The sequence below is a fragment of the Serinus canaria genome, chromosome 2 (genome assembly GCF_022539315.1).
Source record: "Serinus canaria isolate serCan28SL12 chromosome 2, serCan2020, whole genome shotgun sequence".
Taxonomy (NCBI): Eukaryota; Metazoa; Chordata; class Aves; order Passeriformes; family Fringillidae; genus Serinus; species Serinus canaria.
The window spans coordinates 147,529,409-147,551,949 of NC_066315.1; the positions used below are offsets into that span (position 1 = coordinate 147,529,409).

General features: G+C 38.7%; 1 protein-coding gene across 5 annotated transcripts in view; it reads right to left on the reverse strand.

The window, feature by feature from the left end:
- Nucleotides 1–22,541, reverse strand: part of PTK2 (protein tyrosine kinase 2) — a 189,932-nt gene that overhangs the window by 68,876 nt on the left and 98,515 nt on the right. For all 5 annotated transcript variants that reach the window (XR_007777015.1, XM_050971676.1, XM_050971675.1 and 2 more), the window contains 3 exons: nucleotides 18,821–18,908; nucleotides 5,651–5,730; nucleotides 4,113–4,175 (listed from right to left, as the gene is read on the reverse strand). Coding sequence is in view for 4 of the 5 variants with exons in the window: in XM_050971676.1 (XP_050827633.1) it covers nucleotides 4,113–4,175; nucleotides 5,651–5,730; nucleotides 18,821–18,908 (231 nt within the window). In the remaining variant the exon portion in view is untranslated. The remainder of the gene's footprint in view (nucleotides 1–4,112; nucleotides 4,176–5,650; nucleotides 5,731–18,820; nucleotides 18,909–22,541) is intronic.

Below are 22,541 nucleotides of genomic sequence, written 5' to 3' on the forward strand. Positions count from 1 at the left end.
TATAGAAAAAATATTCTTAGAGCATGTAGTCAGGTGAGAAGGGAACAACATGGGAGCAGAAGATATAAAAAGAATTACAGAATGGTTTGGTTTGAAGGGACCCTAATGACTATTCAGTTGGCAGGGACATGTTCCACCAGACCAGGTTGCTCAGAGCCCCAGCTTGGCCTAAGGAATCCAGGAATCCATCCTTTGAAGCACTGTAATTAAAAGGATGTTTAAATTTCTACTATTATTTTTTCCTCATACTAAGCAAATAAAAATTACCAACTTTTTCCTGCAAGCAGTCTCACTTTTTGCCACTGTAAATCAGGTGACTCTGAGCTCAAAATTTGCAAACTGACTTTATCAAGCTCACGTTCACACCTATAAATTGGGTTGCAGCCCTGGTTTGAGAACCAGAGCCAGTTCTGATGTGCTGCACAAGCTTATGTCTGACATGTGTTTGTGTCACTACTACTGAACATCAGCTTCAAAAAAAGGTGCTCAAGAAGTTGCCAATGACATTGGTGCAGAAGACACCACTAAACAACCAAATGCAAAAAACTCTCATGTAAAAAAGGAAAAATAAGAGAAAAATATAAATAGGAAAAGGATTTATGGCTCAAAGGTGTTATTTACTTTTTTCCTTTAAATTTAGGACGTTACCATCTGTTTCAAATATTCTTATCTGCTTCTGGAACAAGTATGAAAGCAAGCTTTCCATGAGTGCATGCTTTGAACATCCCCAGAAATACATCTGGAATTCTGTCACTTGGCAAAGCAAGGAGAAGCTGTTAGCAGGCAGAGATACTCAGAATTTATTTACTGCTACCTAACAGCACAAGAACAAAACCAACACTAAAGTCAATATAAAAAGCTCACTCAAAGAATAAACCAGGGTATTTTTAAAGCTCTCTGAAGATGAGTAGCATACAATTTCAGACTAAAAACATCCTCAACCAGGAGAAGCAGAATGTTCATGTGCAGCACTGGCATCTGTGCAATGACAGTAAGCTGCAGGATTATAAAACTTCATAAATGTTAATTCCTTCCATGCATTTCTTCTCAAATGCAAATGATACTCAGTTTATCATCCCACACAGTTAAATGAATCTAACACACTATTATCATCTAAATAATATGCAAAGACATTTTGACAGGGATATTTTAGTTTAACATTAAGCATTTCAGAAAGAGTTGGTGCTTCTGAAATGAAGCACCTCCCATCACCCTGGTATCCCTGATTTTAACAGTTCTGCAGCACAGGACTGCCACAGCCTCATTTGATTCATTACTAGGACGAGCTGGAGTGCAGCCTTTTGTACAGATCTGGGTGCAACAAACTGAGAAGAAATTCTTATGCAGAGTACAACAGAGCACAACTCTTAACAAAACTTGTTAATAAAGCATTTCCTGTGTTCAGCTGAGACAGCAAATTTATTTACTGGAGGAGAATTTAACAAAAGAACCACACAGATTTAATGCCCTGGCCAGCAACAACTTATGGATACCTATAAATAAGAGAATAAGCACTGGAAATTGGAACATACAAACAGTTCTACACACACAACCCTACGAACTCCTACCCAGCTGTGCTCTGTGGGGTGGGATGGCCAACAAGGGAGACACCAACTCAGGGCTCTGGATGAAGGATTCAGCCATCTGGTTTCTGATTGCCAACAAGAGATAAGCAGCACTGAGAGCCTGTTCATGCAGTTCTACTACAGCCTGGCACTTAACCTCATCTACTCCAGCTACTCGTGGGCTTAAATCTGAATTCAGTTTTTTAATGAACAAACTTCAATGGGATTAATAAAACACCAACTACTCATAGGTGATACTGCTTGTCTTACAATGATAAGCAGCTTTAGGCAGCATATATCATGTCTTTTTCACCTCAATTCAAGTTACAACAAAAAAAGTAACATTAGATTAACATAATAGACTTCAACATGCATTTTACCAAATTGTGGCTGCACCTGTTCCTTCCTACAGCTCCCATTTCTGTACTTGTAATTATCCCTGTTCTCACTAACAGGCTTCACAGTTATTATGAAGAAATTCTTCTTTCAGTCCATGAAGGCCCAACTATTAAAGGCTACTTAACAATTTGATCCCATCTACCATTTCCCACCCAGATCTGTTCTCACATGACAATCTGATCAAAGACAAGTATACATGAAATAGACATCTGACAAAGGCAACCAAGGAGCAATCACCCCCAATGCAAAAAAGGGCCATTTAAAAATTGCTTTCAGCTGGTTAAGTGCCTCATGATGTCCTAAAACCAGCAATCCCCCCACAAAAAAACACCAAAAAGCCTCACTTGAGCAATAAATATTACTTGTGCAGTTAAACATTTATGGGCTATTAAGGTGATAAGATCAAATTAATGCATTTTGGGGATCACTGGCACTTTTTGCAGACCCTTTCCAGCTTGTAATTATCTGTTCATAGTCAGTTTAAGGTGGTTTTATCCTTCATCTCTCCCAGCTAAATCCCATACAAATCACATCTTGGTTCTCAAAAAAGAAAAAACTTTTAAAATGCACAATTCTCCACATCCAATTCCACATGGCATTAAGCTGTTACATTTTGCATATCAGGGTTTTGCTTCACTATGCCTTTCACAGCAGCAATTTATTATTTCCTACCAAAGCAGTCACTGTCTGAAAAACACAAACTGAAGGAAAGAAATCACTGTTAAACTGAAAGCAGCACCACACTGAATCCTCCTGGAACTCTCACCTGTTACAATTATTAATTTATACTTTGGGTGACCTGTTATGACCCTGCTTTCCTTTGTCTCATTCTTTCCAAAGTCATTAACCTAATTACTCATGCTTGTAGCTTCTGACTTGCTAAAAAACTGACTTAAAAATACTTTACTCAAGTTCTTACTTGAACATATGTGTGTGAATTACACCAACCATAACTCACATACTTTCAAATCTTTTTTTATATCCCCTCTTAGTCCTGTCTATCTGCTCATCCCCTTTATTTTTATTAGTCTTTTCTCATTTTGTGATGTGTTTCCTCAGCCAGAATGTTTCTACTAATATTTCTAAAGAAATTACAATATAATTTTCTATAGACTATTTCGACAGACAAAAACTTGAAGTCCTTAAAAAAATTTTAAAAGTCCCTAATTCAAACAAAACCAGAGTTTTAAAAAATCTGAATAAAGGAGCACTACAGAAATACTAAATAAGCAGGCTATTAATCAAAGTTATCTTTACCTAGTAATATCACAGATCCCTCAAAAATCCTTGTAAACTTGTTCATTGTTGTATAAAATCTTACATTCTTCCTCCAAATGCTCTAATTTCACATCTTTAAAAGTTAACACTCATTTGTCATTAAAAATAAGATTTAAAAATCCAGACTTCACTGCTGCAACAACATTTTATCCCAATTTTGTGTTAAACTGTACAGGATCTTTTCACAAGGGTAATTAGTAGAGATGAGCATATCATTGGTGCATGTATGTCTGAAACCTTATCCACTATATAAATACAAATAAAACCAGTTTTCAGGTTTTTGCTAAAAAGCTGAAGGACTTTGGCTTGCTTGAACTGAAGCCATCTCCTGCACAACACAAATAAGTAAACAAAATACTTCATTACAAGGATGCTCCTTGGTCTTCTTAAAAATTGGGATACTCAGATAAACAATAACCTTGTTAATTGCAAGGTCACGTCTCAGAAAATGCCCACAGTGAGCAAACAGAAACAAAAACAATACCACAAACATTTTCAAGTAACTCAAACTTTACCACAAATGAGTCAGCTGAAGAATGCAACTGGGCACAGAAAAACACTGAGGAATAAAATCACCTCCCAAGCAGAGTTGGTGAATCCCACAAACATTAGCAAAATTGCTGAAAACCACAGTGAGCCTCCTGATCAAGTTTAAACCACTCCAAACCTGTTTCTCTGGAGAGTTAAAGGCATTTTCCTACTTCAATGGGTTTCACCATCCTCTTCTCACATTAAATAAAATTCTTATATCTTAACAACCTTGATGGAATAGAAAACTTACACCAGAGCTGTTCTGTCATTGAACTGAATTTATTGTTCCTGCTGCAGAGAAGGGACAGTTCAAACCTCAAGCTAGAGCACAATACTTACTCTAATACTTCATAGTTGGACTTCTTTTCTAAAGCATTGCCTCTCATCTCTCCGTAGGATCTCCTGAAGTCAGGAAAAATATTTGAAAGCAACAATTAATGGATAATTCAGCCTAAAACTACAACATCAACATAATCAAAACTTCCACTCAGCATCAGAAAACATTGGCAGAATGAATTCAAAGGTAAGTATGAAGTACATTATTATTCTACATCAACAGATCAGATTTTTATTTTACAAATCAACTGCATTTTAGATGCATTTTAAACCACTGCTGCTACCAAAAGTGACCTAACCTGGCCTTCAGCAGCTCCTTTCCACCTCACACTGCACTTCCTCCTGAGAGCCCCCTGTGCTTGGAACAGGGAGAACCAGGGGATGGTGAAAACTGCTCCAATCCAGCCATGCTCACATTAACAAGTAAATTAATAAATAGGAAAGCTTTGTTGGGAGAGGGCTGAGATCATTGTTGTCACAGAAAAAAATGCTCAGAAATGCTCAGAAGTTCATCCATGAGAAATATCTCAAGTTCATCCATGAGAAATATCTCATCAAAATGTTCTGAAGAGCCACAGCTTGAGAAACAAGGAAGGCAGGACCTGGCTGACAACATCATCACAGATTATTACATTCATCCCACGTTTTGAAATAAGGCACAATGATTTTGTAAGTGCATAAGAAGTTTGCAGTTACACAAAGAATTTTTGTTTTCTCTGGGGCTATCAGCAAAACTTGCAACAAAGGCATCAGGTACCCTTGTGATACCTGGGAAATTTCATAAACCTAATTTTTTTTTTAATTGGGAAAGTACTGTTCAAAGGACACTTATTCTCTCCAAACAAGTTTACATTTGTCATTAATTTCTTATCAATTTTACTTCTTCCTAATCTCCCTGTGTGAGACATCAGCATAACTAAAGCAAATGTTTCAGGCTCGAAATTCTCCATAAATTAGCAAAACTCAACACATGCATTTCAAAGCTGGGAACCCTCTCAAGGATCTGTTAATCTGATATATTTATCTTTATTTTCCAGCTGTCTATACAGTTGACAAGAACGCCAAAAATACCCAAAAGGATCCTTAAGATTTAATCATTTCAAAACAGCACATTAAAAATTGAGAAATTACGGAGAGGAAAGGTAGCAGCATTTATCTATAATTACATTCTTTAGCTTCAGGATTTATATATGCAGAATCATAAGACTATTTACTAAATAACACCACAGATGCTTTTTTTTAAAACATACTTAAATGTACTCTACAGGCCTCTGAATTATTCAGATGAAGAATTCACCCAAAAGGCAGTACCAAGATGTAATTAATTAAAATTTTCAAATAATGTTAATTTAAAAATCACTAGAAATGAGTTACAATACAGTCTATTCAGTTTTTCTTCACACTCCTTCATAGCAAAAAAGGTCTTATGATGTTTTATTCAACTCTACTGGTCAGAAATTGATGAACTTTAAGCAGTTTCAAAATTAATGTATATATTCTGTCAGAAAGATGTTGAATAATAAATTAAATTATCAGCTTACCGGATTTCAAGGCAACCTAGTTTCAAAGCAATTTCCTGGTCCACTTGATCTGCTATTTCTAACATATAGTCATTTTTCACCTACAGCAAAAGAAGCAGGTAGGCATCACAGAAAGATCAGTTCAGTGCCAACACAGACTAAAATACTCCCCAACAACTTTCAAATGAATACATCTTAATTTTCTGGAATGACAATTCACAGTCCAGGAAGAGAAAAAAGAATTTGTGCTCATATTCTCCACAAAAGAGCTGAACTTTGGTAAAAAACACATTTTGACCACAATGAACTTGATTGAAAAATTTCTTGTGTATGTCAATATTGTTGATGTTTTAATAAATAGAATCAAAATTGAGAGGGACTGAGCAGATGGTCACACCTGCATTCCAGCTGGGAGAAGGCAGGCTGTGCTCTTGAACTGTCCTGGTCAACAGGATTTCATTGTCTAGGCAGATCTAATCATGCAAGTAAAACTGATAAATGCCCAAGAATTACAGTGAAAATAAAAATGGAAGTAAAGAGAAAAGAATGTAACTGTACTGCACACTGGCATAAAATAATGCTGAACTAGCAAGAAGAACCAAGAGTGAAACTGAGTGGTGACCATATAGAGCAGGAAACATTTCAAATCTTCATCTTGTTTTATTTACCAGCATGGATGTGGGCAGAATCCTATTTTTTAGGTAATACTTTCACCACAGTGGAGTAAGAAATTTATACAGTACTAACAACAACAAAAAATTCAGTCAGTAAGAGAGAACAGAACCAGCTCCCAAGATATTCACTCTGCAAATCTTGCACCAGTAAGAAATCTCAGCAGCTTTTCCTTAACAGCTCCTGTTTTCCTCTTATGAAAACATCAAGTTGCTATTGAGATCCTAAAGTTGCAGCGAGTCCTGAAATCCCACAAAAATCCACGAGACTGACTTGTAGATAAAGAGGAGATGATACACTCTGAAAGCAGCACACTTCACCAAGAGGGTTTGGCGAGTGATGACAAGTTGTAAGAACAACTCGTTCAAACTACTACTGCTAGGAAATGCATCAGTTGGGAGGTAAGGAAGTACAGCAGTGGATCCAACAGCTGGAGGTGTTCTCCACTCTGCATTCTCCTTGGAACATGTGAGCATCCACCTCAGCATTCCCTCAGCACCACTGTGGCAGCTGCTCCTGCTCCAAACCATAGACAAATCCCTAAAAACGTCCTGGACCTGAACTGCATGAAAAGTTTTAATTTGTTATTGAAAGACATGAAAGAAGAAATACATTAAACTGTGCAAGAATAAGAAATGAATTATTACAATAGCTGAAACATGAGAGAAAAAAGCTTCTTACATTTGAATTCATACAGGCACTCAATATGACAAAATAATGAGCTTTCAACTATTGTCAATTCAATTCCTACAAATACTAATGAGACAGGAGAATAATTGCCCTTCAGCATCATGTAGTGTGCTATTTGTACACACATATGGAAATAATAATTCTGTATTCCCATAGTAATAGTATACACAATATAAATTAATAATTCTCCTCTTCATTATGCTCACAACTTTAAATAATTGGATTTAGATTGGATATAAGGGTGATTTCTCCAGTGAAAGGGTGGTCAGGGATTGGAAACAGACTGTTCAGGAAAGCAGTGGAATCACCATCTCTGGAGCCATTCAAAGTGTGGCTGCAGCCCTTGGGGACATGGTTCAGCTGTGGATGTGGCAGTGCTGGGTTAGTGGTGGATATTCCAAGTCTTTTACAACCTAAATGGTTCTGTGATCCTATAAACAGCAAAATGCAATAAACTACACCAGGATCTCTGTTCATGAGAAATGACTTTGAACTGCTCCTGCACTAGAGCTGTCAGACAGAAGCTCAGGGCAGGTAAATCAGGAATGGAGTTTCAGGCTGCACAAACTGCCAAAAATGACCTCTGCAAACACGTGGATGGTGAGCAACAGCACAGCCCTCTTCACCTTCAGGTCTGTGTGGGATACCTCAAAATGAAAAAAAAAAGTGTTGAACATGGGGTCAGATCATATATGGATACCCAAATTCCAGAAATTGCCATGCCCTTTTCCTGAGAATTCATGTACAGCCTAAACTACTTCACCTACCAAGTGAACCTGTTCACAAAATCCCTTGGCTGACCTGCCCTACATCCACCCAAATCAAATACCCATTGACTGACCACTTCTATTTCATTAAACTTATTTTTTCCCCCTGAAACTACAGATTCAATTTTTTGAACCATTTTAACAATTTTGCATCACCAGGAAATTTCAAAGCCGTTATCCTCCTATTACTTGAGGTACTCAGACACCACAAAGAACTGGCTGCAGCAAAGTGGTTTTTCAGTCCTGACACACAAAACCTCCACTCAAAAATGCTAATTTAAGACCCACTGTGTTATGATCAAATGTGGATTCATTTATCTTCACAGTTCTTTGCTTTGTGGATTCCAGTGCTCCAGTGCTCAATTTGTTAAACTAAACAGCTTAAGAGCATCTCCAGTTTCATGCAAACATAATTTTAAAATGCTGCTAGCCTCCTATTCCATAAATAAATAAGCAACATTACCCAAATATTTAAAGTTTGGGGTTTATCTCCTCTTGCCCTGCAGCTTGTGAGCTTTCACAAATTCCAGTCATGTTCCCAGTTTGACTCTGCAACTACAGACACCAGATATTGACTAAGAAAATGTAAAATACCATCCCCCATTTCAACAAAATAGAAGGGGAAAAAGAAGTATTTTACATTATGTACACCTACTTATTTTAGTGGTTAAACTTTCTGAGTTATAAAAGATTATAAGTTTCAGGAAACCTGTGGTGAGAATCCAGTGGTCTGGATTTAACAGTGCCTTACTATGGATAGCCAAAGGTGCTTGGATCTTCCCTTTTTTCATAAACCTGCCTGCACACATTCTTCTTTCAATTTCAGCAAGGGAAAAAAAAAAGTAGATGCAATTTCTACTCCCAGAATACCAATGAGAACTTCTCTTATCACCTTTAATTTTGCTTGACTATTCTCTTTGAGATGGCATCAGATCAATGCATGAACTAATGCCTGTGCAGAGATTAGATAAGAATTTCACAGGAGGTTCAGCACAACCTCCTAAGGAAAAAGCCTGAGCAAATATTAAATGGAAGAGACATAAGAGATAATTTAATGGTAATTAAATGCACTGTCACAAGGCAATTGAATAGTTTTCCAAGAAGCCTTTTGTGTTTGCTCAATTATAATTTTTTTTATTATTATTATTATTATTGTTAATATAATTAAATGAGAGAAATGAGAATATTTTCTGGGTCAGACAAACAAAGGCCCCATCTTCAAGAGCACAAAGCCTATATACACACAAAGGCACAAAAACTGAACTCTTAGAAATCTAACAAAACCCATCAGGTTTTTTCTGCTGACTACAAATTCAGCAGTATGTTAAGAGAGAGGATGAATCCTTCCCTGTGGGGTTTGGAGATCCTGTTATCTGTGAGCTTGTCACACTCCCTGGCAGTGTGTGCAGACCTCCAGCTGCACCTCCTATGGCTTGGAAATTGAAGTAACTGAGCAATACCTGGAGAAGCTGAAGAACACATCTGTCTATATATACACAGATATATAAACACACACATCCTTTTCAAGCAGATCAAACACCACTGCCATAATCTCCTCTGCAATTTAATTGTTCAGAATGGGATCTCTCCAAAGGCCAAACCAGTAAAAAAACCCCACAGAATGCTATTTAATATACCTTAATTTTACCTAGATTGTAAGACAAAACTGATTAATATAAACTAATCTAATTTTGAAAAAACCAGCCCAAAAACCCAAGTGGCCAAACAAGAAATCAAAACAGCAACCCCTGATCTCTTTCTCAAGCTCAACAAAGCCTTTAAGGTGCTCCTATTAAACCTGTGTGCCACTTCATCATTTACACCCCATACTGAAGACCAGATGCTCTGGCAATGATAAAATTACATGAAGTCTGTATTTATCTCCAATACTTTATGGTCACAATGTTACAGCAATAAAAATGCAGAAAGATCAGCAAGGCAAACTCTGGGACTGACACCAGGATTAAGAATTCAAGTGTCAACACTGCTAAAATCCTGTATACTTTTTATTTGGTAACAATCCAAACCCAAAATATGAAACTGAAGTGAGTCACTTTGGTGTATGTTGCTTGGAACATATTTGCTTCCACTGAGTTACTCATTTTGTATTCCCACATAATGTGCTTATCTCAACTCCCCGAGAAAAATACATTGGAGAACAGTTTAAAGGAGGATAGGAGACAAAAGGAATTTATTGCTGCAAACTGCTGTGCTGATTTCAAGAACCTTTTGCCTTGGATTTTTTTTAGTATGTTCTAACAAGCTGAAGTCAGATTTACAGTCCAGCAGGTGCATGCTTTGGGGGGAAAGGATTAGTCTACTTAAGTTCCATTAAAATGGAATAATGGAAATAAAAACTGCTTCAGGCTTCCAGGCAAGTACTACTGCAGTGCCAGGGGAAGCAACTCTGCTGAAATTTGCTCATTCACAGGGTGGCAAATCAGAATTAAAGTGTGACCTAAACTTCACATTTGGACTTCTTGGCCACAACAGCTACAAACAGACTGGTACAAAAAAGGGCTGCAGTGGGGAAAATAGGAATGCCAAGCATAAAGGCACCTCTCAGAGGCAGGAAAAAGAAATCTTTCACCTGTTCTGATAAAATTAAAAATGAAACAAAATTGTCATTGCCCCCACATACAGAATACACATCACCTACCACCAGTGAATAAATGCTTAGAAAGGGCAGTAATATCCAAAGGAAAAAGGATTTTGAAATCCCACATAATCCTACACCATATTTCCTGATTTTTTACTACCCTGATATTCAGCAACAAGTGACTTTATTTAAAACACTTTTATTCTTAACAATTTTTTTTTTTTTTTTTTAGCCAGAACAGAAATCTCTCTTCTGTCTCCAGTATTTTGGGCATCAAAAGTTCAAAGATACTCCTAAATCACAACAAAAGAAAGGAGGTGAACACATTGTGAACTAAGAGACTTCTACCACATGGAAGATGGGCACATAAACAAAGGCCCAGTTTTATTTATGATGTCAAGACTTATAAAATATTTGGTTTTTTAACTGAATGGGGAAATTACTGATGGTGTCACTTTTAACTTCTCAAAATCTACCAGAAAATAATGGACAGTCTCCCAGCTACAGAAATGGACAGCCAATTCCAGATGGAACAATTTAAAATAAAACTTGAAAACAAGGAAAGCCCATGTTTGTGAAGATGGAGAAATTAGAGAACAGCCCTATGCTATGATTTAAGGAGAAATCTATCACTGGCCTTGTATTTTCTAGACCAGCTGCTACTTTCAAAAGCCATCTGCTTCATTTTCCTGCACACGAGTTTTTTATGCAGCTGCAGTATTTCAGAAGAAGGTTCACCCTGGCTGACAAGCAGTTCATAAAAACACCATGCTGGATTTAGATTTCTTTATTAAGAACAACAGTAAAATAATTCTGAACTTGGCAAATGCTTTCCAGTTTAGGGATTTTTTAAAAAAATCTATTCGATACTGTGTCTTAAAAAGATATTTTAGGTTTAGACTTGTTTATAGCCTTATAAATTATTACATAAAATGATCAAACTTGACATTGAATTTTCAAGCATAAATACTGTGGAAATTCTTTAGCAACAGTACTATCAAATGGTGTCTCATAAAGGGCAAATACCAATAATTAGCCACTACTTGCTTTCCCAGCTTAATGTTACCAAGAAATTTCCCACAGGATAAACTCCAATTTTTTAGGAGGACAGTTTAAAAATAAGCAATCTATTTCTCTTGCTTTTCTTTCAATCTCTATGACCTACTTACACAACTTAGTCCTTTTTCATTTCTTTTTTTTTACAAATTTGCACTTCTTTGAACGCTGCATTTAAACAACCCTTCAGTGACTAAGTTCCCACTGAAGAGTTAAGACCATACCCAAAAAGAATCATCCCAACATATGAGATATTTAGATAAGGAAACAAAGAAAATGTCTTCTCTATTCCATTCAGTACACAGAACACAAACAGTAATTACAATCATTTAATGAAGCATGAAAACAAAGATTCATATTACATCACTTTTTCCTTATCCATTTGTTCTACACATTTATTTTTAGCTGGTGCTTTTATATATTGGGAAATTATGTACTTCCACTTAGTTGGTGAAATTTATATTAAGAAAATACAACCTGCCTCTTAATTGTCCTGAATATGCAATAATTTGTTTATTCTCAGTAATTTATCTGGATTTATTTTTAACAGCTCAGGTGTGTTCTAGCACCTGCTTTTAAACATTCAAGTTTCTAACTCTGGAAGGTAATTTGGTGTTGGGTTTTGTATGTTATAGCTCACCGTCAGCCACCACAGAATTCAACCAGGATCTACCTCTGTTTTACACCAACACACAACACTTCTGGTGACACCTATCCTACCAAAATCCAGAGAAATTATTCCTGCCATTTACCAGTTCCAGCTTCTGTAATGAAAGACCAGAATATCTCAATATATCCATGGGAAAATCTGATCTTCAGCAACCACTTTTGTGACCAAGACAAAAATCCAAGTACACAGCTCATTTGTTTTCCCCACAATTTCCCATTCAAAATTAAGAACACTGCTCTGCTCTGCACCTGCAGCAGGTACAACACACAATTCCACCCCAGTCCATGACACAACCCTTCTGTGCATCCCACCAAAAAGAAGGATCCCAGATATTCTCTCTGCTTTCAGCTGTATTGCTCCTTGCAGTGTTAAACACACCACAGCATCACTGCAGGACAGACACATGATTGGGTTAATGTGGAACAGCCACCCAGGATAAATTCTGCTATCTTTAAGGACCAAACTGCTCCTCCATCCTTGTTTTCCAGGTTTATGTAGGACACCAAATTTTCATCACTACTAAATCAGCTTGGAAGATCAGGGTCCCAACCCTCACTACAACAGCCTCAGAAATCTGATGCAGCATTAACCCTGAAAGATTTGTGCCTCATCTGCTCTGAATGAAGCCCCATATGCACAAAAGCCCAATGTCAGCTTTTAATGTCATCAGTACTTTTAGGAGCCACCTTAATGATCATAATGGTAGTTTTTAAAATATACACAGGAGGGAAACACATATGTGTTCCCACCCCTATTCACCCATCTGATAGTATTAAATTTGCTATAGGAGATAAGTCAATATTAGGGAAAATTAGGGCTTTGGCCTCATCTAGGGGAGTTAAAAGCCCAGATCCAGTATCAGGATAACATTCATCTGCCATCTGCCCTCAGCTGCTCCTCCTCTCTGTGTCCCAAGGTCACAGTCTCTATATTATCTAGGGGTGATCTTTGACATCTCTAACTAGTTTTGGAAGCTCCTCTGTTAATAATAAGGGCATTAGAGATGGGCTGGAGGGAAACCAACTTGTGACAAGGCATTGTTAGGGGCAGAGCAGCTAAAAATGGTGCCGTCTGTCCGGGCAGGCTGAGCTCCAGATGTCACTGCAAGAGAAGCTGCTGCCTCGCAGCCCTGCCACAAAGTAGGACTGGACTCTTGGGAGCCATGCAGAACTCAAACTACTGAACAGGCCTTGCTCCCAGCTCCTTTTATTCCTCTCCTTTCCAACACACAGTTTGGAGTTTCTAGATCAAGAGAGTCCTAGCATCTACATAAATCAACTTTTCTGTGGGTTTCTTTTTGTTGTTATACACAACTTAATCTGCTAATTGCAGTCACATTTGTTCCAGACTACTAAAGAGACATTTCCACACATCAGTCCATGGAAACCTGGCTCTAGAATTTTAAATCTATCAGGCTGAATTATGAGCTATTTGAGAAAAGCCCACAAAGGATGATTCTCACTGCTCTGGCTGACAGGTGGAAATTTTAAATCAAAGCAACCCCTTTCCTTTGGCCTGAGCTTGGCTGACCAGTTAGGAGGTGTTAAGGAATAAGAGGAAGTTTCACATTCCTACCACACAGCACTAAGGCAAAGCAGACATTGGGCACACAACATTTGTAGCCAAAGCAGCTCCACAACTCTACAAACAGCAGAGCCTAAAACAAGAATGTCAGCATAGTTTGGAGGGTGTAAATCAACTTTTACAGGAAAAAATAAATACTTTATAGGATACTGTGAAAATCAGCAACTTCAGAAACCTACCCCTGTCAAGGAAACCTCACTTTTAATTGTCTTTTCAAGCTGTTAAGAGCAGACAGGAGAGGTTCAGATTCATTTATATTTTTATCAAAAAATATATTTTTAGTATCTTTTTTATCAGCTGCAGTTCTTTTATTGCCACCTTCCTGTAGGGCACAGTTTATGCCTCAGCCTTTAACTCTTCATGAAAGATCTGCTGGGTTTTGTGTGGATTTTTTTTTTGTTTTGTTGAGGGTTTTTTGTTTTAAATAGGCTGCCAACATCAGGAACAAGGCCAGCTTTTCTCCCAGTGTCCTTCATTTCCTTCAAAGCTTTTCCTGTCAAAGTCATTTGCTTCAGGTCTCCTATTTTTATTAGGGTGTAAGAGATGTTGTTATTTAATTAGGTTAAAGAGTCTAATTCCCAGCCTGCATTTTAAATTACATCTCATGCACCTAAGTCTTATAAAACTTTAATCATTAAGTTATTACAATAATTGCCTGGACTTAAAATTTCCTACATGTCAGGGACAGACTTATAAAAATAATTTAATTTGCATGATGTATTTATCTGCCACAATATAAAGAGGTATTTCATTTAATGAAATACCTTTTGAGTGTGAACATAATCTTTGCAGACACTACAGAGGCAGAGAAAAGAAGTGCCAATTGTCCACAAAAAACTTTTTCTCCGCTTTTTCTGGGGATGTTTTTGCCTTTTTTTTTTTTAAACTTTTTCTTTATAAAAATAGAGTTTTCTTATGAAAATGAACCTGCAGTGTACTTGTCTGGTGAGGCACAGAGCCCTCAGAATTTAGGCACAGAATTCAGCTCAGTTTTTTCAGGGCATCACTGACCTGCCCTAACTCAAGATCATCCCCTGATTGCAATTTCTTCTTACACAAACTTTGGTTAATTTTAAAAAGTAAATTCAAAACACAGTTCAGTCCTGTGGTCTCCTTTATTACATAAATGAACATTTCCAGGCTAGCTCCACACTGCAGGCTAAACAAGGCAGCAGAGAAAAAATTCAACACTGATAAAAACAACCCTTTCTTGATCACTGGGATCTTAAAAAAAAAAACCAGAAAGTTACTTTGAAAGTCTTCTGTTTGAAGCACAAGGACAGCAACAATGGAACAGCTGATGCCCAAGAGCTGCCCCCACCCCCCATACAGATGCTTACTCCCTTTTCATCAAGGGATAAACCATCTCCAATTACTGCAGGCTAACATGTTATTCAAGGATAAATGTGTGCAGGCTCTTGTCCCACAATAAAAGGAAGGCAATTCAAGTAGCTTACGTCTGATTCTCATTACATGAATGTTTTTTAAAAGCTGTATTCTATCTTCACTTGAGATATGGCTCTTGTTGCTCACTCGGCTACTAAGGCAAAAAAGAGGAGCCTGTCCCCTTTATTTCCACTTCCCAACAGCCATGTCACTGGAACTCAGGGAGAGGAAGGCACCCACTAGGAATTTCACCAAAGCTTATTTAAAGCAACTGAAAATACTCCCAAAAAGGATAGGAAAATGGTGAAATCTTATTACTCAAAATCTGCGATTTTTAATTCTCCTTTTGTACCTTTATGTTCGTTTTCTCTGAAAAATGTTAATAATTCATACAGAAATCTAGGTATCTTCACTAGAGACTTACAAAACAGCCAACAGAACACACACACACACACACACACACACACAAAGGATGCCACTTCTTGATAAATCTTAACTTACTTACAGTATTTTTATTCACTGTACTACACTTTCAAGGTTTTGTGGGTGGGATTAGAGCTCACTTTGGTTCAGATTTGGGCATTCAGTACCACAGGACACAACTGAAGGCTGGCACATAAAACCTGTGCAGTGAGCATCTGCCAACTGTGGAGACAACCATAAATCTGGCTTTTCCTGATTTTTGAATACTTCAGCCTCACAATAAAAACAGCACTGGGTGGGATCCAATTTGCCTAATGTGGCTGAAACTGTAAGCAGTTGGGCCCAAGGGAGTAATGCAGTCCATGCAGAATCACCACCTAAGTGCTCCACAGATTGAAAAAATAGAGGACACCCCTGAAGTCCTGTCACCCACTGCCTCTGACACCTGCCAAAGAGAGCAGTAACAAAACAAAAAGGCACAGTTCCAGCATTAGTTTGTTGATCAAAGCTCTCAAGTGGGATGTGAAATGACATGACTGGAACACACCACTCCTCCAGTGAAGGGGAATGACCTGAAGATCAGCCTCTCCCCATCTCTGGCCTCAAAGCTGAGGCACAGCCTGAGCACAAGAGGCATCTTTAGAGGGACTGATTCTGATGTTATTAACGAGTTGTGTGGTTTCCCCCTGCTCCCACACACCAATTTTAATCCCTTGCTGTCCAGCTTGCAGAATGAAAGGTCTCATTAAGTGCCCTGCTTTCCACTCCCAATTAAGAGCAGCTCACGCCCACCGCAGATGGCAGAACGAGCACAGCACGTCAAGCACAAACACTTCTGGGCACAGGTTCTTGAGCTGGTCGAGACTCTTGAAGATGAAGAATATTCAAAACCAAAGAAAGGTCACAGCATCCTTAAAACAGTCAAAAATCAAGGAGAAAATAGTGATTTCACATATCAAGGCCAAGCTGAGAAGCCTGAACTGCAGCCCTTTGCAGAGGGCAGTGCACTCGCTGCAGTGAATGGGAGCAGTCATGCATGTGCAGGCACAAACGTGTGCCAGCTTTGGATTTAACAGCCTGGTAATTGTGCTCTGGGTGAGCTGGATGAATAAACCCTGCCTGTTGACAGTGATTAAAGTAACATTTTGTTATCTTTACAAAATGCTCTGTACTTTTCCAGAAGTTGAAGATCACTTGAGGATTTAAACTTTCTTCTTCAACAATACTGTGGGGCTTGCAACTCAGATTCAAGAAAATCATGAAAATTTCAATTCCCATGGGTGACAGAGGTAACCATGTTTCTTCTCCTTCTCCATGAACTTTTAAATTTGTTGCTATACATTTTTAGTAAGACAAACAATGTGTTTGGTTATTACCAAGTTAGCAGAAAGGTTCCCAGTCTCATTCTGACAAGAAAATCACAGGCATCTGGTCCTCACAAAAATCTTTTTTTGCTCATTTGTAACATACAAGACAGCAATGTCTTTGAGTTTTACATTGAGAAAAGCCAATTTGACAACAGAGGCGTTGTTTCTGTCAGATTTTTAAAATTTTTTAACTGGGTTCTACACTCCTTATCTCTGACAGTTACCTCTGTGCAAAAAGCTCAGGCTATGTATGCATGTATGAATTCTGTACATTCTGTTGCTCTTGCCTACACACAACATGATGCATCTGACTGAGAGCAGTGGTTAAGCAAAAGATGTTAAAATGTTGCAGGAATGACACTGAGATAGGAACAGAATGTGAAAAATCATCTTTCCCTGGTTTTTATATATCCCCCCCCCCTCCAAGCCCTGCTGTGGGCCTGGCTTATGATGCAGTGTTACTGCTTAAATTCTTCTCTTGCCTTCTTTTCATACGTCACTGCTGCTGCCTTAACACTTTACCACATAAAAGTTATTGTCCTAGTTTATCCAAGAGGACATGTGAAATTTATGGAGCAAAGCAGAATTATGGATAGAGAATGACAGTTCTGGCAAGTTCTGCACCTGATTTCCATGACAACGGAGACCCAAATACCTTACAGCACCCCAAAACAAAGAGCAGTGACTCTTAAAGAACTGGATTCAGAAATACCTCACTATAAAGTGAAAAAGAAAGGGGAAGAGAAAATAAATGGGATTTCGTGAAGAGCAAGGAGACAAAAACCTCTGATTTTCATTTTATAAGAGCACTGGGATTCAGGGCACTGTCAGATACAGGCAGCTGTCAGCTCTGCCTATCAGTCCCAATGACCTTCCAAAACCTTCTATTCTGAGCCATTTGCACCCATTTGTAATGATTTCTCCAAATTTAGTTAGAAGTTAAGAAATATTCCTCTGGCATTTCAAACCCCTTGCTTTATAGAAACAGTTCCCTGAGGCAGAAACGAGAGGACACTGCAGGCTTGCCAGGTGTTGAACAGGAATTATTTTGGAACTCATCACCCACTTTTGCATCATGGGAAACACAAATCTCTTGTGTTTAAAGCCAGCATGAAGGAAGTTCCCTGCTGCTAAAGGAAAAAGGAACATGACTTTGTTGTACAAGAACCCCTGGCAGTACTACACGAAAAACTCACCAAAATTCAGACATTTTAGGCTGAATCCAGCATAGCACACAAATCACTTAAACTAGAATGTGAAGTCAAAGGAAGCACTACAGGAGAAGTTTCTTTTCAGAGGTCAACTTCATCATAGATCAATATAAAAACTGCATCACACAGTAAAAAAAAATTAAAAGTAATTTACCTAAGACAAGAATGTTGTGTGCACAGTTGTGCTTGCTGGAAGTAGTGTAACCATTTTAGTCCTGACTCCCCTTAAAAATACCCCCAGGAGATTTTATTGTGAGCTTGTCAGTGTAAAAGCAGAATAAAATAATTCACCTGAATAAAATTAGAATTTAGTGTTTAATTTATAGAAACTTTGACTATTACACAGTTTTAGTAATCTCTTAAAATCTTTTAAACCCAAGAAAATAACCTAAGAATGTGAGTGGGAAAACCATTTGATGGTTTGTAGTGAAATTGTCACTTATTTTAAACTTAAAAATAAAAATAAAGAAATTCATCAGTTTAATGAAGTGTGAATTAACTCTACGAAGCCAGTGGAACAACAGACAATTTTATTTGAGTTAGGACAATTATTACCTGCAGAATCACCTTGGTTTTGGAACACATTCCTCACCACTTCTCGAGCAGAAAGATGCCATGGGCTTTGTGCCCTTTCTGCTTTATATATGCAACCTAAGATTTTTCCATTTTTCTGTTTCTGCAGTAATATGCCACCCACATAAACAAACCCAGAGTTTTCTAAGTTCAGCAAAATCAGCAAAAGACAAAGCTGAAGAACTGAACATACCTGCTGATAGAAAAAATTTAGAGTGGGTTTGTCCTCAGTGAACTGGTTTAGAAATCCTTTTGGCAAATACCGAATTCTCAATTCATATCTGAAAGGCAAGAAGAAGAGACTGTTGAGCAGAATTAAAATTAAGATTTAATCAAAACATTCTTAAAAATACAAATAAACTCAAAATAACCTTAGAAAACGAATGGAAAACTTCCTTTTTGATTAGTCAAGAGAACTAAACTGGAATTTATGTGTAACAGACATTTCACAGAGATGTTTACAAAGGACCTTTGTAACAGAAGCAAACTTAGAGCCTTGCTGCCTTCTCAGAGCTCAGAGAGTACTGAAGCATCAAGACTTGGAGCAGATAAGCTCCAGATCCATGGGAAGGGAGGCCCCAGTTAGGTGACAACAGATGAGCTGCCAGAAGCACTGACATGACCCCTGGCAATAGCTTTTATCTCTGCTTGTCACAAGCAGGGACTTAAAACGCTGATCCTGCTGCTCCAGGAGTGACAAACAGTGTCACTCACCAGGGAGCCACATCCTACAGCAGAGCAAGGAACACGACTGCTCCTTCTCTGATCTATGCTCCAATATTCACCCCTGGATTTTCCACAGGTTTTGAAGGGATTTTTCTGTAGAAGGGTTCTCCGCTCCCTTATTCATCATCAAGACACATGCAAAAGCCAAACAGTTTTGAACCTGACAGTCATCTTTTTAAGAAAATTCTACACCAGAAGTGAGGGAAATTCAGATTGAGCCTTGGCCCACGACCTACACCAAATCTGTATCACTTCCCAAACCTTAACTTCTGCTTCCAGCCCCTACATTTAGTAACATTTCTTGTCATAAACTTCTGCTTTCAATCCCTAAGCTTAGTATTATTGCTTGTCCTGTGGTAACAGCCTACAGTGTTTGACACAGACTGTTTGCTTCCTCCTCTGACACATTCCTTCAATGAAAGTCTGATAATGAATGTCTCCATCCCTTGGGCTGTGCCAACACAGCATATCCTCACACACACTCTTAAAAACACTTCCCAAAGTAAGTATATTTAACAATCTGCTCATGATAAGAGCAAATATTACAACATTTCTATCAGTTGGTTTCAGCAGGACAAGAACTTCTTTTCAGCAAGTGATTTGCCTGTAATCAAGATTTACTAGGGGATTTGGTAAAAAATTTACTAGGGGTAAGTGCTGCCTAGGTTTCCACTGCAAGCAGAACTTGCAATATCCTTATTTACTCAGAATTCATTGAAAATACACTGTCCTGTAAGAAACCATTAAAATAAGGAAAACGTCTGGAAATTGTAAATACACACACTGTATACAAACAAAGAATACTAGAATGATGTCTTGTAGTATGGCAATAGATTTCATAATTCCTGTGCACAGAAAACATACTGTTAAAATAAAGAGTGAAGTGCGGGAGGCTGAGAACACCTGACAGAGCAGATTTGCTGTGGATACATGGGAGAAAAGTTTTACTCTGAGTGTGGTGAGGCCCTGGCACAGAGAAGCTGTGGCTGAAGTGTTCAATGCCAGGCTGGATGGGGCTTGGAGCAACCAGGGATAGTGGAAGGTGTCTCTGCCCATGGCAGGGGGCTGGACTCAGTGATCCTTAATTGTCCTTCTCAATCCAAACCATTCTGTGACACAAGGATACAGACACAGATAAACAAAAAAAAGACTCTACGTCTTTTAAGACAAACTCTCACAGATTACTTTCATATGTAAGGGAACATGGAATCACCTTCTATTGCTGATCAGCCTTTACATTTCATGATCCCCAGCAGATAACTGGTTACTCACTAAAATTTAGGTGTCAGCCAAACTGTACCTCCAGGTGTTTATGTGCCAGGGAGAGAAAGCAGCACGAGCACATTATCCAGAAAAACAGAATCTGTCCTGGTTTTTATTCTGCCATATCCACTAAAATCTACTTCCAAACACAACTGCAGAGACTGCCATGGAATAAGACTGTGTAAAATACTTCCTTCCTTTTTGGGGGCTCTATAATCCAGTGCTTTTTAGAATGACAGAATCATTAAGGTTGGAAAAGACCTCTAAGATCTTCAAGTCCAACCATCAACCCAGCACCACCACCATGTCCACCACTAAACAGGGCCTTTAAGTGCCAAATCCACACTTTCTTTGGAACACCTTCAAGAATGGTTACTCCACTGCTTCCCTGGGCAGCTTGTTCCAGTGCTTGACAGTCCTTTCCGTTAAGACTTTTTTTCTAGTATCCAACCTAAATCTCTCCTGCAGCACAAATACAGTGAGAAGCAGCTGAGGAAGCAAAGGAGGCTCAGGGGAGACCTTATCACTCTTTACAACTCCCTGACAGGAGAATGTAGCTAGGTAGGGGTCAGGCTCTTCTCCTAAGTAACAAGTGATAGGATGAGAGGAAACCATCTTAAGTTGCACCAGGAGAGGTTTAGACTGAATTATAGATCAGAAAATTGGATATTCAATATCAGAATAAATTTCTTCATGGGCTGTCAGAGACTGGAAGAGGCTGCTCAGGAAAGTGGGGGCATCACATCCCTGGAGGGATTTAAAGGATGTGTATATGTGGCACTTGGGGACATGGTTTAGTAGTGGCCTTGGCAGAGTTGGGTTAACTGCAGGGCTTGATGACCTTAGAGGTGTCTTCCAGACCAAATGATTCTGTAATTCTAGGATGCAGAATGCCATTACTCTCTGGGATTATAAAACCAAGAAACAAAAAACAAACCAACAAACAGAGGAGAATCAATCTCTCTCCTTTATAGGGACATGTCTTCTTAACTGATCAGCCATGAAAGTGCTGCTTCTTGCAACAGGCTCTCATGAGAAAATCAGGTAAGGCAAAGCAGCTCAGCTGGGACAGTGACCATGAGTGACCTTCATTAGCTATTTATAACCTCATCTCAGCCTGTGGGAATGAAGGAGCTGACTTCCAAAGGCCAACACAAGGATGGGCTCAATTTTCAATATCCTCCACATTTATGGCTTTGAAATGCAGCCAACTGACAAGAATGACACGTCCCTTTCTCACAAACCAGGTCTGCTCTCAGAACAAGCATCTCAGCTGAGGATCGCTCCCCTTATGTTTGGTAAGTTATTCCTGGAAGATCACCACTCTGCTTCTGCTCTGCCCCTCCACTGGGGCTCAGAAGCACTGACACACCTCACAAAGGTGGGCATCAACAGAGCTCACAAGTTGGGCAGTGAGTGAAGTGACCCATCCACAGCAGAGTGAACACCACACAGCAGTTCTGGGAGCTTCCCTGTCAGTACCAAGCACAGGGCAGCTGGTGGAGCCAAAAGAAAAAGGATGATCCAACTCTTAATAACTTGTGCCACTGAAAGAAAGAATCTGGCCAATTCCAACCCTGCCTCCAGCAGGCTCTGATTCAGTTCACATCAACAGGAAAGTAACCAGAACACAGAAGATAAAAACCAAAAGGGCAAAGGGAAAGTCTTGTGTGAGTTTAATGAACTGAATCAGCTCACTGCAGACTTATAGAAGTATTAAGGCTCATAGAAGGAAGGGGAAAGGACTGGATAACTGGAAACCAGAGAAGAGACAACACAGAGTGCAGCAAGGAGAGGGACAGATCTGTTGTATCAACTTGGTCAACTCATTAAACCATCCCACAGGTGATCTGTGCCAGGGCTTTTGTATCACAGCTACCAAAACTCACAGTCCAGGACTGCTGAGCACTCAGGTGTCTCCTACC